We start from the raw sequence: 15,048 nt of genomic DNA on the forward strand, positions 1-15,048 counted from the left end.
AAAGTATAAGAAATATTTTAAAATTATATCAAAGTAAATATTTTTATGTATAAAATAAAATTTTCAAATTATATATATAAATTTGGGTTGGTTTGATCTCGGGTTGGTTTTTTTTAGTTAAAACCAAACCAACCCAAATATAGTTGGGTTTTTTTTTCAAAACCAAACCACTAGTCGGGTTTTTTCCGGGTTGAGTCGATTTGCGGTTTGGTTCGGTTTTCGGTTCGATTTTGTACACCCCTACGGCTTTCAATTAGACACCTCAATCAAGGACCCGTTTGGCCATAGATTTTTCAAGTAAAATTTAGAGGAAAATTTGGCAAATAGTGTTTGTCCATACAATTTGTCATTATTTGATAGATATTTTTGGCAAATAACCCAAATTTTCAAATACTAGAAAAAATCAATATTTGGTTCAAATCTCATTATTTGGAATTTTTTTAAAATTTAAATTCCACACCAAACTTTTATCTTTTACAAAACACTCTCTATAGTAGTTGTTTGCATTGTATTACATAATTTTTTATGTAAACACGAAAGTAGTGATGGAATATTCAGTGAATATGAAAGTGATGATATAGTTATTGATGAAAATGATGAACAATTAGTTCATGGTAACAAAGTCATATGCTTTGTCTACTTCACGATGTAAGGAATGATGCATGTTGCATTTACTCCGAACTATCATATTGCTCAAGTGTCATGAACACTACTTGTTATTTGTTGCAATGAAGATCCAATTGACTTGTAATATAAATTTATAGTTAGTTTTGATAGTTTTTAAAACTTATGGATACAAATCATATTTCTTAAAAAAGTGAAATATGTTTCTCAAATATTATGGCCAAATACACGGTGAAATTTCACCTAAATTTTAACACAAATAATATTTGCCAAAAATATTTAAAAATCTATTGTCAAATATTAGCTAAATTTTATTTATTTTAAACACTTTATGTCATGTCACACTCTGTCATTTTGACTCTTTTTGTTGATGTGCCCAAGTGGGTGGGATGCACTCAATCACTCATTAATGACGTGTGAAAAACTTATTTATCATGTTTATTTTATTTTCTATCTTCTTCTTCCCTATTTTCCAGTCCCTATCTATCCTATTATGAGTTAATATCTTGAAAAGTAGCTGAATTACAGGAAATTATCTATTAAAGTCATTAAATTTTATTTTATATCAATAAAATCACTTAATTTAAAAAATTTATCTTTAAAAATCACCAATGTACATTTTTCATCAAAACAAATTTTAGATGACAAATTAAATTATTTTTTATGTCATATAATTATAATTATGAACTCCACAAATAAATAAAATTATAAAATTAATTAATTTCGAAAGGAACTTAAATCTCAACTCTATGAAACCATAAAGGAACGGTAAATCAGATCCCATAATACACAGGATGCTTGGCATCAATTAGCTGCCTGAGTAATTAGGATCAGACACTACATATATATAATAATAATAAGAAACAACAAAGTACGAAAATAAAGATGCCAAGAAAGTTAGCAAAAATCTGGGTAATTCATTATCTTTGAACAAGACGTCGATTCAGATCTAATTTGTTTGAAAATTCGGGCGATGCGTTCAAACTGATGTCATAGAGAGACAGAGGGGAAAAAATCGGTATAAAAATAAATAGTTTTTATAATTTTTTTATGGGTAGAGTCCATAATTACATGAACATAAAAAATAATTTTAAATTTTGTCATTTAAAATTTATTTTAATGATAAATGTAATTGAGTGATTTTTTAAGATAAAAGTCTTAAGTTGAGTGATTTTATTGATACAAAACAAAGTTCAATGACTTTGCTAGATAATTTCTCATAGTTCAATGACCTTTTAAGATATTAACTCCTCCTATTATCTTTCCAAGCTTAAATGTATTGATATATATATGATATAATTGATCGTTTAATTAGATATATTTGGTTAAATATACATTTGAGGTCAACAACTGATTGTGAAAAAAATGTTAAAATAACATAGCAGAATTGAATATAACGTATTTAAAGTAATACAGTCTAATTAAAATATCTACGTAAAAGTTGATACCAACTTTTGATAACTATCCATTGATTGCGTCTTGAAATTATTTATCAACATGAAATATGCATGAATCACTGTAGCCCATTCTTGAATAACTTTTCACTTTAGCCTTCAACTTTACAAAAACATCATCTTTTACTTTTTCTCTCTCATAGGTGAAAAGAAATATTTTATTCTATGAGAGGTATGTATATATATTTTTTTAGTTTCTCTTTTGGTGTTTGCTGTTTGGAGTTGCATTGAAGCTTCGAATAAATCTGAATCACGCACTATAAAGCTCATTCGGAGATAATACTCTCAACATGATTTTTTCCATATTTAGGATTCAAATTCGAAATTTTTTATCAACGACAAAACAGTCTCACCGTTGCTTCACAATCCATGTTAGTATGAGAGGTATATCTATTACATGGCAGACAATATTTTTCTAAGATTCCCTCATTTTTTGTCAAATGGATTTTGGGTTCCACTTGCACAAAATGGGCTAAGAAGGCCGTTCAACTATTCTATTTAAAATTGTAAAACTTACATAAATGACTATAATTTTACTCTTTTGCTACTTGAGGGTGTCTAGATTAACTTAAAAGTTGGTCAAATCTATTTTTAAGTCAGTTTTTATTTTGAAAGTGTTTGACAAATATAAAAATAATTTAAAATAAATTTAAAATGACTTAAAATAAGTTAAAAATCAAAAGTAGACCTCCCATACATTTTATTTTTTGACTTAAAAATCATTTAAATTTGACTTAAAAACTAATACTATTTTTTTTAAGCCAATCCAACCAGACTCTAACTAAAATTTCAAATCAAGTAATCGACACATGTAATTAAAATATATAGCATAGGTGTAGCCTAACCCCACCTAATAAAAAGCCTAAACACGCGCACAATGTCGATAAAATCGAGTTGCATTCGGGTCCCTCTAAATCTTTCATCCAAGGTCCTCTTCCATACTAACTTTACACCCCCCCCCCACCCCTCCCCCAATAATAATAATAATAATATCTATCGTAATTTAATTTTTTTCTTAAAAAGTTATACAAATTCTAAATATATATGTGTGTAATTATAAATTTTTAAATATGTATCTATATATATTCCATTTTATTCATATATGTGTAAATTATACACATATTAAATCGTGCTTAGTAGGGGCCTAAGAACACTAGTAATTAAATAAATTTAAAAGAGTGCCAGAATGGAAAAAAATCACTGTATCTCACATTAATAATTAAAAGTAGTGTTAAAAAACAGCACATCTCATATCTACCAACAAAAATAAGATTTTTAAATGATGTTTTCGCTTTTTATTAAACGTATTTAGTATTTGTTATTCAGATCATTAAATTAGAAAAGTTTTATTAACTGAAAAAAAATAGAAATTAGAAACTGTTTAAGAAAAAAAATAATCAAACCACAAAAATTAACTATGTATCTTTACAAAATTTACTTCTTTCGTTGTATCAGAAGTTATGGATTACTTCCTCCCAAAATAAAATGAATGGAGTATATGTTATTGATACCTCACACTTTAATAATTCCGTCAAACTCAAAAGTCAATAACAAATTACACAAAAACTCAAATTTTCTCTATTGTCTATTCACATCACACTTTATTTTTAAAAGTTCATATTTTTCTCGATTTTTTTATTCACATCACACTTTATTTGTAAAGATTCAAAACCCAACATTATTTAAATATTTTAAAGAGTTCCGGCACAAACAAAAAAAAAAGATTTGATAAGATATTCATATATAAAAAAATACCATCCAATAATTTAAAACCAGAAAAGGGCCAGTTTTGGAACAAAAGAAAATATTATCATTTGAATTTTGTTGCTCTACAAAACTAAAATCTCGAGTAACTTGTCTGAAATTTTTTAAAATAAAGTTTGAGTTTTATCTTAGTGATTAAACAATAATTGCAAATTATTCCATCTGTATGATTAATACAATTGCATTTGACTAATATTATTATTATAACAACGTGAGCACAGATCATGACAACGTAATTTAATATGATAAAAACTTGATTATATCTGATTAATATATACATCGTGCATTGTGTGTGTTAAAAGAAAAGACAAACTGTGATTAAACATTATGCTAAGTATTGTGATTATGGCATAATATAGAATCAAAATAAATCAATTAAAATACAAGAGCCTAATCAGCATTAGCAAACATTATTAATTTAAAGAAAAGCTGGATTTATTTCAATATCTCATTGTGATTTGCTAATCTCCTACGTCCTCCTTGTCCTTTCAAGTAGTATAGTTTACGTAAAAAAATAAATAAAAACAACTTCTAGGCTTAAAATCTTACAATTTAAATAAAGGATTATCGTAGAAAGATTCATATTCTTTTCTTCTTAATCAGAAGTTTTGGGTTCAAATTCTATATGAAGTTTCTTCTATTAGGAAATCCTTTACAGTTTACACCATAATGTGATATTTTTTTTTATGTGAATTTAAATTTAATCTGACCTCAATAAAATTCGATGGACCAAGCTTGAAAAGACTTTCAAATACTTGATGATTTGAAACTTTCAAACACTTGATGAAATTTTAAAGAGACGTTTCATACAGCAAATCCAAATTAATAGTTGGCAATTAGTTCAAAGATTTTGATCCGATCACCAATATTGTTATGATGTATTGAGGGATCTTTTAATTCACATATATGGTGTGATATTTCAAAGTTAAGTTTAAAATTAAATTTATATTCTATTTTATTAAAAATATAATTAACAAATTTGATATATTCCAACCACTTGTAACTAAACTCTTTTTTTTTAGTAGTTATTTTTTATATCCGTCACACTAGAAGATCAATAGTGTTTTAACCACTTGAACAAATTTTACTTGTCCGCGTCACGGATAGCAAATTATGACATCAGTTACACTTTTCCGTTCTAGCTTGCTATCTTTTTTCCATTTAATAATAAGGGGAAAAGGCCTGGTATACCCCTCAACTTTGTCATTTAGAGTTGATATAACTCTCGTTATGAAAGTGACTCATATATACCTTACTGTTATATAAATGGGCACATATACCTTACTGTTACAAAAGAAGCTCACATAAACTCTTTATATAACGGAAGTGAAAAAAATAGTTTTAAATTTATTTTGACTTTAAATTTTAATTAATTCATGTAGGGGTATATATGATCCTTCTAGCAAAATTTAAGGTGTATTTTTAATTTTTTTCATATATAAATTGTTTTTTGACTTTTGTGATTATCATTATTTGAGTTTTTTTTTTTCTTTCATTCTTTAGTGTAAAGGAAAAAAAATTAAAACTATTTTTTTTGCGGCTAAAATGTAATTTAGGTTCTGTATTTGTAAAAAATAAAATTAGGGCATCTATAATAAATTTTACAAGAAAATTAGTGAAACATAAATATATTTGACTATTAAAATAATAAATTTAAATTAGTCATTAAAACAAAATGGTCAAAAAATACTTGTGAAGAGGATCAAATATACCCATATGGATTATATATATATTTTTTAAAATAAGTAAAAAGTAAATTAAAATTATTTTTTCTCTACTTCCGTTAGTAAAAAAGGGTATACATGTGCTATTTGTATAACAATAGATGTATACATAAGTCACTTTCCTAATGAAGAATATATCAACTCTAAATAAAAAAAATAAAGGATAAATCAGACATTTTTCCTCGATAATAATGACATTGGTGAAACTTCAAGATGAAATCTTGATTGAGTTTGGACTTTATGATATTGTACTTATATATAATATTATATATTATTAATTAATGATGATTGTGACAATTGAATTGTAAAATTGAAGTAGGTGTATTTATTTTTATGTGTTGGTGAAAAACTCACAAGTTGTCGTACTCGTACAAATATTTACTAATATAATAAAGTGGACCATTCCAATTACTGGTTAGATTTCTCTATATTTAGATTAGATAGGAAAAAAGGCAAATATAATTTTGAACTATCGTAAATGATTAAATGGTATGTAAATATCCTCCGTTTATATTTTTGGGATATTGATGTCCTTGCTGTCCAAAAACTAGAGCATATATATCATTTATATTAATGGACATACACGTGTCATAATCTTAATTATCGACCGATCCGATATTTACTAAATATCAGATCGACGGATAATATTGTGCCACGTGTTCCTATTTAGTTTTCTGTTAAAGTGAAGGACATATATGCTCTAATTTTTGGACGGCAGGGACACTAATGTCCTAAAAATATAACTGAGGGTATCTGCATACCATTTACGATGGTGCATAGGTATATTTATCATTTTTCCCTATTTAGATTTATGAGTATACTCCTTCAATTCACTTTTACTACTCTAGCATTTTTAAAAAAATGATTAAATAGTCATATTAATTCTTATTTTCTTAATAAGTGTATCAAATTCAAATATAACAAATAAAAGCGAATAGAAAAAATAGCTAATTAGTTTATTTATGTATCAGTCGCGTAAGTTTAAAGTTCGCTAGACGAATAGTTAGAGTCTAATTTCTTTACATGTAAGTTTTAAACTTTATTATATAGTAGTATATTTGCTAAATAGTTGAGGTGATTTCATCCACTGCCAGTTGAATATTTAGTAAAATTAAATGTTATACTTGTAAGTTTAAATAAAGTGGCAACTACGCAATAAATAAATAGTGTGATACTGTAATGTGAAAAGTCAAATGAACATCAATTTTTCTGGTTGACTTAGCCAAAGCTTGATGACTTTTATTTGAGATGGAAAAACGTTTTATGTGATAAAAAAAGAAGAAGAGTAATTTCACGTTTCAAATTTTAAAGTTGAATAAATTTAATTTTATACTATAACAAAGGAGAAAAAGATAAAAAAAATAATAATTATGAAATTATTTTAAAATAAAAGGGCCATGAAATTTACTCATTTGGGACACGTAAGTTAATGCTTGAATGATGGACAAATACAGCTAAAAACCAGCCATAAAATATTTCTCAATAAATGCATCCCCCCAAACCCAACACACACTAAAGTTAGTCCATATTGATTGAAAAATGATAATAATAATACAGAAACAGAAAAATGAAAGAAATATCTGTTAGGAATTGTTTAATCGGTGGAATGACAATAATAATTTTTGCTATGTTTTTTGAGATTATTTTTATTTTGCATTTGGTAATAGGTAGTACTCCCTCTGTCCATTTTTACTTGCCCGCTATATTTTGGAATGTTCAATAATATTTACTCAATTTCTAAAATTAATGAATAATTTATTATTTTGTGTCTATTTTATCTTTGCTATTAAATATTATTCATTTTCTTAATTTGTATGTCAAGTCAATAATTGACAACTATTGTTGGATAGAGGGAGAGTTTTATTTAGTTCCAAAATGATTTTATCCCGCCATTTTAATATAAATGACGAAATAAGTTATATGTTATGAAAGATAAAATAAAATAATCTCATAAAATATCTCGATCCGTGAAATATCCTTCCCTATTCTATCTCCCACCCAATCAAACGACCCCTTAGTCTATTATTGGCCTCCAAATCTTTAATTCTATATAAAGAGGGTTACAAAGAAGGGAAAGAATATAGATAATAATTGGCTATGGCTTTTCAAGGTTCATTTTGGGCAATTAGCCTTTTGATATTTTTGGCCAATTTTTTGTCTATGATAGAGTTTTCTTTGGCTGCAAATGCAAAAGTGCCAAGCCATACTATTTCTAATCCATTTAATCGTACTATATTTTCACCTGATTTTCTTTTTGGAGCTTCCACTTCTTCCTATCAGGTAATTTACTTCTTCCGCTCCGATGAGTCCGATCCATCTCATATTATTTGTCTACTATCTCATTTACACGTTTTTTTTCAAGAAATGATATATAAAACTAATAACGGGGGATTTTTTTTTTGACAACGTTACAATATTTATATTTTTGAAAAGAAGTAAGTTTAAGGATAAAATAGGTGAAATTTAATAATTGTATCTTGATTTTGTACATTGACAAGTAGTTATTTGAGGTAATGTATACAAGATGGAGGGAGACAGAGAATAATGTTTTCCACCTTAGTACTAAGTAATAACTTTACCCTTCGTACCACCAACGATGGAGTTGTTCTTCTATTAATCAGATATATTATGTTTAAGCTTTGGATATGAAAAAATGTTTGGTATGAAGCGTTTTCCCTCGAATTAATACAATCCTATGCCGTATGAATCTAAAATAATTAAACTTTAATACGAATATCGAGCATTCGATGGAAATAAAAATATGTGTATAAATTAATTAGAAGTTTTTTTTTTTGGGTTAATTTACAGTATGAAGGTGCATGGAATGAAGATGGCAAAGGGCCAAGTATTGTGGATACTTTCGTCCACACTCATCCTGGTCTCTACTCTTACATTCTCTCTCTCTCTCTCTCTCTCATAAATTTTAGAGTTTAAATTTTATACATAATCGATATAAATAAATAAAAATTATATCATTAAATCATTCAAAGAAATATTCAGGTAAATCTTTTTTAAAACGTGAGATTTGAAATCTTTAAAAAATTAATATGTTATTCGCTACATTATGTGAAAATAACCTGATGATATAACAATTATTTACATTGATAGTGTACATTATTTAAACTCTTTTTTTGTCCATAGATTGTAAAGTTGAAACTTGAAATTGGGTGTTCGATATCCATATTGAAGTCCGCTAAAATTTAGATTCGGAAGTTCACATTGACGGATAAAATGCTTCCAAAAAATTAGCAACTCTGTATCCCGGAAAACTTGAACCCAAAACCTTTGATTAATAATGAAGAAGTACTTACCACAGGTGACAACGATTTGAGTCAGTTTTTGATAACTTGAAAATCACATTTTCAAAATTTAGTTAAATTTTCTGACCAAACAAAGTTTTCAAAATACATCTTCAAAATCTAATGCAAATTTTATGATTAAAACACATGCTAAATTTTAATGCATTTTTCATCCCATTTTTAAAGACTGCGTCGTTTAATCCTTAATCAATTCTTATAATTAACTTTTTCTTTTCCATTTAATTACTCTTTCTGTCACTTAATTACTTGTTTATTTTTTTATTTTTCGTTATTTTTTTTTTATTTGTTCATTTTAACAAATCAAGAAAAAACAATTTTTTTTTACCTATTATACTCAATTAATTAATGAACTTAAAAATCTTAAATTTTTAATCCATCCATTTCATAATTAATAGGGGTAAAATGATAAACTCACTATGTCAATAATTGCTATTTTAATAGGTTTATTAATTCAAAAGTGAACAAGTAATTAGGGACAGATTGCACTACCCACATATAATCGTATAGGAGAGTTGACTTTAGTTGAGTCAACTTCCAAATCAAGCAACATTTGATTAAACCAAATAAAGATATAGGGGCCAGTTAAAAACTGGAAATCGTACCTTTTATTTATGTTAGGATCGAAATAATTAGTACGTTATGCAGAGCCAAAAATTACTCAAATTCTTGTTCTATACAATTAATACAATGATCAATAGGCTTGAAAGTTACTTTTCCACCAGCATGTGCGGTGGGGTTAGTAGACCGGGACCTCATCTATGTTGTCAGTAGATATTCGATACTTGAAATTTATAGATTTTTATGTTAACTTTAAATTAATATATTCATTTTAGTTCAAATAATGCAAATTATTGTGACTTTTTAGTAGTTTAAAATAAATAAAGTATACAAAGTTTTAAAAAAATTATTGAGATTTTTTATTTTTATTTACTCTTAATATAATGAGGTTCTTAGTTATTTTGTATTTTCTAGAAGAATAATTTTGAAAATAAATTAAAAGATAATAGTGAGAAATAACCTTTAATATATATTCTTAAATATTTTTTTCATAAAAAATATATCATAATCTAACATTTCACTTAATATGACCTAAAAAGGATATATAATAGTAGTTAAATTTTTATAAAAATTTCTAAACATTTATAAATAATATAAAAAAAATTACTCGATTCACGTGAATCTGTTATCGAAATTATAAATCCTGGTACCTTTAATATCTGTATGTAAATTTAACACATCCATGGTACATTTGAGTATAAGATTCAAGATAAAAAGACCCGTGATAACTCACATCGAATTTATAAAAAAATTATTCAATATATACAAAATTATAAGTTATTGTAAATATGAAAAACAACAATGTTAAGTCAGAAGGCGTATATTACTGTTTATTTATAATGTTAATTACATAATTTTAACTTTTTATTTAAAATGCTTCAACTACAAATATTCATAATTCCATCCATCAAATGAATAATAAATACTCTCTCTCTCTCTAGTAATAGTCATCCACTACTGACTTGGCACAATCTCTTAAAAAACAATAAATAATAAGGGTAATATTACTATATTATCCTTTTATTTTATTAAATTTGATGCTCCAAGAAATTTATTAGATGATAAATAATACTCCCTCTGTCCCTAATTACTTGTCCACTTTTCCTTTTATAGTTGTTCTTAATTACTTGTCTATTTTTACAAATTAAGAAAGGACAAATTCTTTTTACCTATTATACCCTCAATTAAATGACTAATTATTTTGAAAAAAGTAGAACTTTTCATCCACTTTATAATTAATAAGGGTAAAATGGTAAACTTACTATGTCATTAATTATTTTCTTAATAGGTGTGCCAATTCGAAAGTGGACAAGTAATTAGGGACGGAGGAAGTATTTAATAGCAAGGATAAATAGACACAAAAGATAAATTATCTCTTGATTTTTAAAATTAAATAAATATTGTTGAACAAATATTTTTAATATAATAAACAACTATTATTGAACGGATAGAATAATAATATTTAGTAAAATAATCATATTTGGTTCCCTCTTCCTCTAAATACACCAAAGGATAATTAATAATTGGGACATACTCATTTATTAGTAGAAAATATGGGAAGGGACCTCAGAGTTCAGACTGCGGCCCCATTATATTTAAGCTACATTTATTGTGAAAGTACATATAATAATTAATGGTATAAAGTACGGAAATCTCAATAATTTAGGAGCTAATTATATTTTATTCTAAAAAAAAGTTATAATAATTTTGATTTTTTCATAATTTGCGGATACATTGAGCTTTCACTCGACACATAGCAAACAATACATAAGTTATGTATCAAATATATAAGTTATATATTAGATACATAATTATAAACTAGATTCATACTGAATACTGATATATGTTTGAAATAATTGGGGTTATGCATTTGCAGCAGATACATTGTACACACAAACTAACTTGTAATATATTTGATAGAGGTAGAGTACTGATGTATTCGAATATTAAGAGACAGAAGGAAAAAAGAAATTTTTGTAACTAATTCAAATTATAGGAATTTTTAGAGATTATATTATGTTAAGTCATATAATTAAGTAATTTATCCATAACATAGTATTCTATAACTTGAAAAACTCATTTTTTTTTCAAAGTTATAACTTAACTAAATCTACCGTCAAATGAAACGCTAGCCGATAATATTGTGAATTATATGCAGAAAAAATATTGGACCGTAGCAATGGAGACATAGCTCTGGACTTTTATCATCGTTACAAGGTATATACTACTACTACTACTACTAATTAGTTATTAATTTGGTTAAACAGAAATTAGACGATTTTTTTTTTAATTTTAATTTCTAACTTCATCTTAATAAAAAATTTAAAACAAATGTAGGAGGACGTGAAACTAGCAAAATTTGAAGGACTGGATGCTTTCAGGATTTCTATTGCATGGACAAGAATTTTACCAGGTAAGATAATTTAGTATTAATATTATTTATTCTTTTGTTAATTATAAGTTGATTAATTAATTTTTTATTTTTTGTGTTTAATATTATCCAGAGGGTCAGGTTAAAAAAGGAGTAAATCAAGCTGGTATTGACCACTACAACAGTCTCATAAATGAGATTGTAGCCCTTGGTAATTAATAAATTACTTGTTTCTCCCTATATCTTAATTTCCCACAAAATTAAAATGAATTATCAAAATTAATTTTAATTTTATAAATTGCAATTTTAGGTATTAAACCTCTAGTGACACTTTTTCATTGGGATCTTCCTCAAGCCCTTGAAGATGAATATCTTGGCTTTCTAAGCCGTAAGATCGTGTAAGTACTCTACTCGAAACCATAATTACTGGTCGCGCGTTCAGTTGAAACCAATATTTTCAATACAAAATATAAATATATATATGAAAAATATTGATATTTTAGTACTTAAGTCATTTCAATTTGTTTGTTTGATTTCAATTCGACACAAACTTTTATAAAATATATAAAAACTTTTGAATATTATGATATTAAACTAAAGACAGATAAAATGTTTTTAATCTAATTATGATATTAAAATGTCACGTGGAATGCTTGGAATAAAGAATTTTAAGAGCTTCATCTATTACATTCAAATTCTGAATCTGCCTCTGCTTACAGAGATGATTACGTAGATTTTGTGGAGATTTGTTTCAAAAATTTTGGTGATAGAGTGAAGTTGTGGGCAACGATGAATGAGCCATGGATTTTTACATCAACGGGTTATGATTCGGGTTCTTTGGCACCTGGACGGTGTTCTGCGTGGATGAACAGTAACTGCACCATCGGAAACTCTGGTACTGAGCCTTATATAGCCGGACACAATATACTTCTTGCTCATGCTGCTGCTTCCAAACTATACAGAAAAAAATACAAGGTGCTCCGTTTGAATTGACTTATTTTAAGTAATTTAAAAAAATATATAATTATTACTACTAACTTTGTTTTTATTTGGTGGTGACGCAAGTGCAGCCAATTCAAAAGGGTCAAATAGGAACAATTGTAGTGTCACATTGGTTCGAGCCTGCCTCCAACAAACCACAGGATAAAAAAGCATCTATAAGGGCTCTTGATTTTATGCTTGGATGGTAAATTTTTAATTTTTTTAAAAAATAAAAATACTTTGATTTAAAGTGTATTTTTATATAAGTATATATTTCTTATGTAAACTAAAAATGTGAAATATATTATTTTGTTGACAGGTTTATGCACCCATTGACTTATGGAGATTATCCAATAAGTATGAGAAAACTTGTTGGCAAGAGATTACCAAAGTTTACCCCAAAAGAATCAATGTTGGTGAAAGACTCATGTGATTTTATAGGATTGAATTATTACACCTCTAATTTTGCAGCTCATATTTCTAATCCACCAAATACTGTCAATATCAGTTCAGGAACTGATAATCTAGTCAATCAAACCAGTAAGTTATTGTCTCAATTTATGTGGCATCATTTGATCTGTGTGACTGACTAAGTATCATTTCAAAGTTTATTACTTAGTATTTAAAATTAATTTATGTTTTTGTAGCATCGCGAAACGGAAAGTTGATTGGTGATCCAGTAAGTATATATATCTCACTCAATTTTTTCCAAATATTGTTAGTATAAATTATGATAGTATTAATTTTTAATATTTGCATGCAGACTGGTGTGAGTATATTCTATGTTGCTCCAAAGGGACTTTATAAGCTTCTTGTTTATATTAAGAAATTTTACAAGAATCCAATTGTTTACATCACAGAATGCGGTAAGTGAAATTATTGAATAATAAACTAATTAATGTGTTTGAATTATACTTAATTATAGTACTTGCTAATTAAATTGAAATTGGTTATATATCAGGAATGGGTGAGTCCAATATTGATGATGTTGCAAAAGGTATCAATGATGCTCAGAGGGTTGATTTCTACCAACGCCATATTAAGGCTCTTTATAGGGCTTTTAGGTCAGTACTTCTTAATTTATTCTTTTTTTAATTAGCGTGTAGTATCGATGCATGGTTGGAATTCTTTTGTTATAATCAAAGGTTTCGATTTGAACCCGGGAAACATTAGACCTTTTGAAGCACAATTTATCCTCAGTGGGCCTACATACCAACGCTAGATATCCTTATTCAAGTGGAGTCAATTGACACCTTAGTAAATTAAGTAAATACAATAATTTTTTTAATCTATGTATTCTATAACAAAACCCCTTTGACTTTTTTAGATATTTATTTTTGTATATCTCGAATTTTTCCCAAGTAAACTTTGTATAACATGCGCTTAAAGAAAAACATAAATCTAAACCAAATAGTTTTTGTCATTTCAATTAGGAACAACAACATAGTCTGGGAGAACGCAACCTTACCCCTGCCTTAAGAAGATAAATAAACCAAATTGTTTTTGTTAATGTTTTAGAATGGTATAATTTTAACATTTGTTTTTAATTTAATTTTTAGGGAGGGAGTACATGTTAAGGGGTTCTTTGCATGGTCATTTTTTGACAACTTTGAATGGGGATCAGGATACACACAGAGATTTGGCATCAATTTTGTAGATTACAAGAATAACTTAAAGAGATACCCCAAGCGTTCTGCTCTTTGGATGAAGAAATTTCTTCTCAAATAAAATTATTAGTAATATCATGTATGTGTCATTTAGTTATATCAAATCTTGTACAACCTAATTAAGTGTGTCTATTGTCCTTAAATTCAGTATTAATCTGTTTGTTAAGGAGTACTATTTATGGAATAAATTGAGGGGATGTTCTCTTGTAATAAAAGGAGAAGAAATAAAATTCTTGTAACAATATATAATGGAGAACTTTCAAACATCTGATGCATGGACAATATTGATTTTTTGGGCTCCAACATTGGGTGAGATGAGCCCTGCTGTGATACCATGTGAAATTAGGTCTTGAGCTTAACTCACCCCCAAAAGCAAGCTCAAAAGGAGGAGGATTGTCCAAGCCTTGTAAGGAGTACTCTACCCATCTCATTAACTATCAATGTGACTTTTGTCATTCTTTAACATAAATTCTATTCATAAATTTGATACATGGTTGATGGTACTTATGCTATTCAATAAAGGGAACAATACTTCATATTTGAGACACGATAAAGATTGAATTCATAAAACTTAAACTTTGAATT

General features: G+C 27.1%; 1 protein-coding gene across 1 annotated transcript; it reads left to right on the top strand.

The window, feature by feature from the left end:
• The first annotated feature begins 7,635 nt into the window (after window positions 1-7,635).
• Window positions 7,636-14,729, top strand: LOC102602430 (furcatin hydrolase). The gene is made up of 13 exons (XM_006359111.2): window positions 7,636-7,846; window positions 8,375-8,444; window positions 11,603-11,661; window positions 11,782-11,857; window positions 11,949-12,026; window positions 12,126-12,213; window positions 12,535-12,790; window positions 12,886-13,001; window positions 13,116-13,336; window positions 13,444-13,475; window positions 13,560-13,662; window positions 13,758-13,860; window positions 14,356-14,729. Exons 1-13 carry the CDS (start codon window positions 7,664-7,666, stop codon window positions 14,522-14,524), a joined length of 1,554 nt encoding a protein of 517 aa, XP_006359173.1. The 5' UTR covers window positions 7,636-7,663; the 3' UTR covers window positions 14,525-14,729.
• The last annotated feature ends 319 nt before the right edge of the window (window positions 14,730-15,048 follow it).

The sequence above is a fragment of the Solanum tuberosum genome, unplaced genomic scaffold (genome assembly GCF_000226075.1).
Source record: "Solanum tuberosum cultivar DM 1-3 516 R44 unplaced genomic scaffold, SolTub_3.0 scf00284, whole genome shotgun sequence".
NCBI lineage: Eukaryota > Viridiplantae > Streptophyta > Magnoliopsida > Solanales > Solanaceae > Solanum > Solanum tuberosum.

What these genes read in the sequence shown, in the direction of transcription:
- LOC102602430 (XM_006359111.2), top strand. Translation starts at nt 7,664, where the DNA reads ATGGCTTTTCAAGGTTCATTTTGGGCAATTAGCCTTTTGATATTTTTG. An exon ending in ACTTTTATCATCGTTACAAG is followed by an intron (nt 11,662 to 11,781) that starts GTATATACTACT and finishes AAACAAATGTAG; the next exon opens with GAGGACGTGAAACTAGCAAA. An exon ending in GCTCTTTATAGGGCTTTTAG is followed by an intron (nt 13,861 to 14,355) that starts GTCAGTACTTCT and finishes TTTAATTTTTAG; the next exon opens with GGAGGGAGTACATGTTAAGG.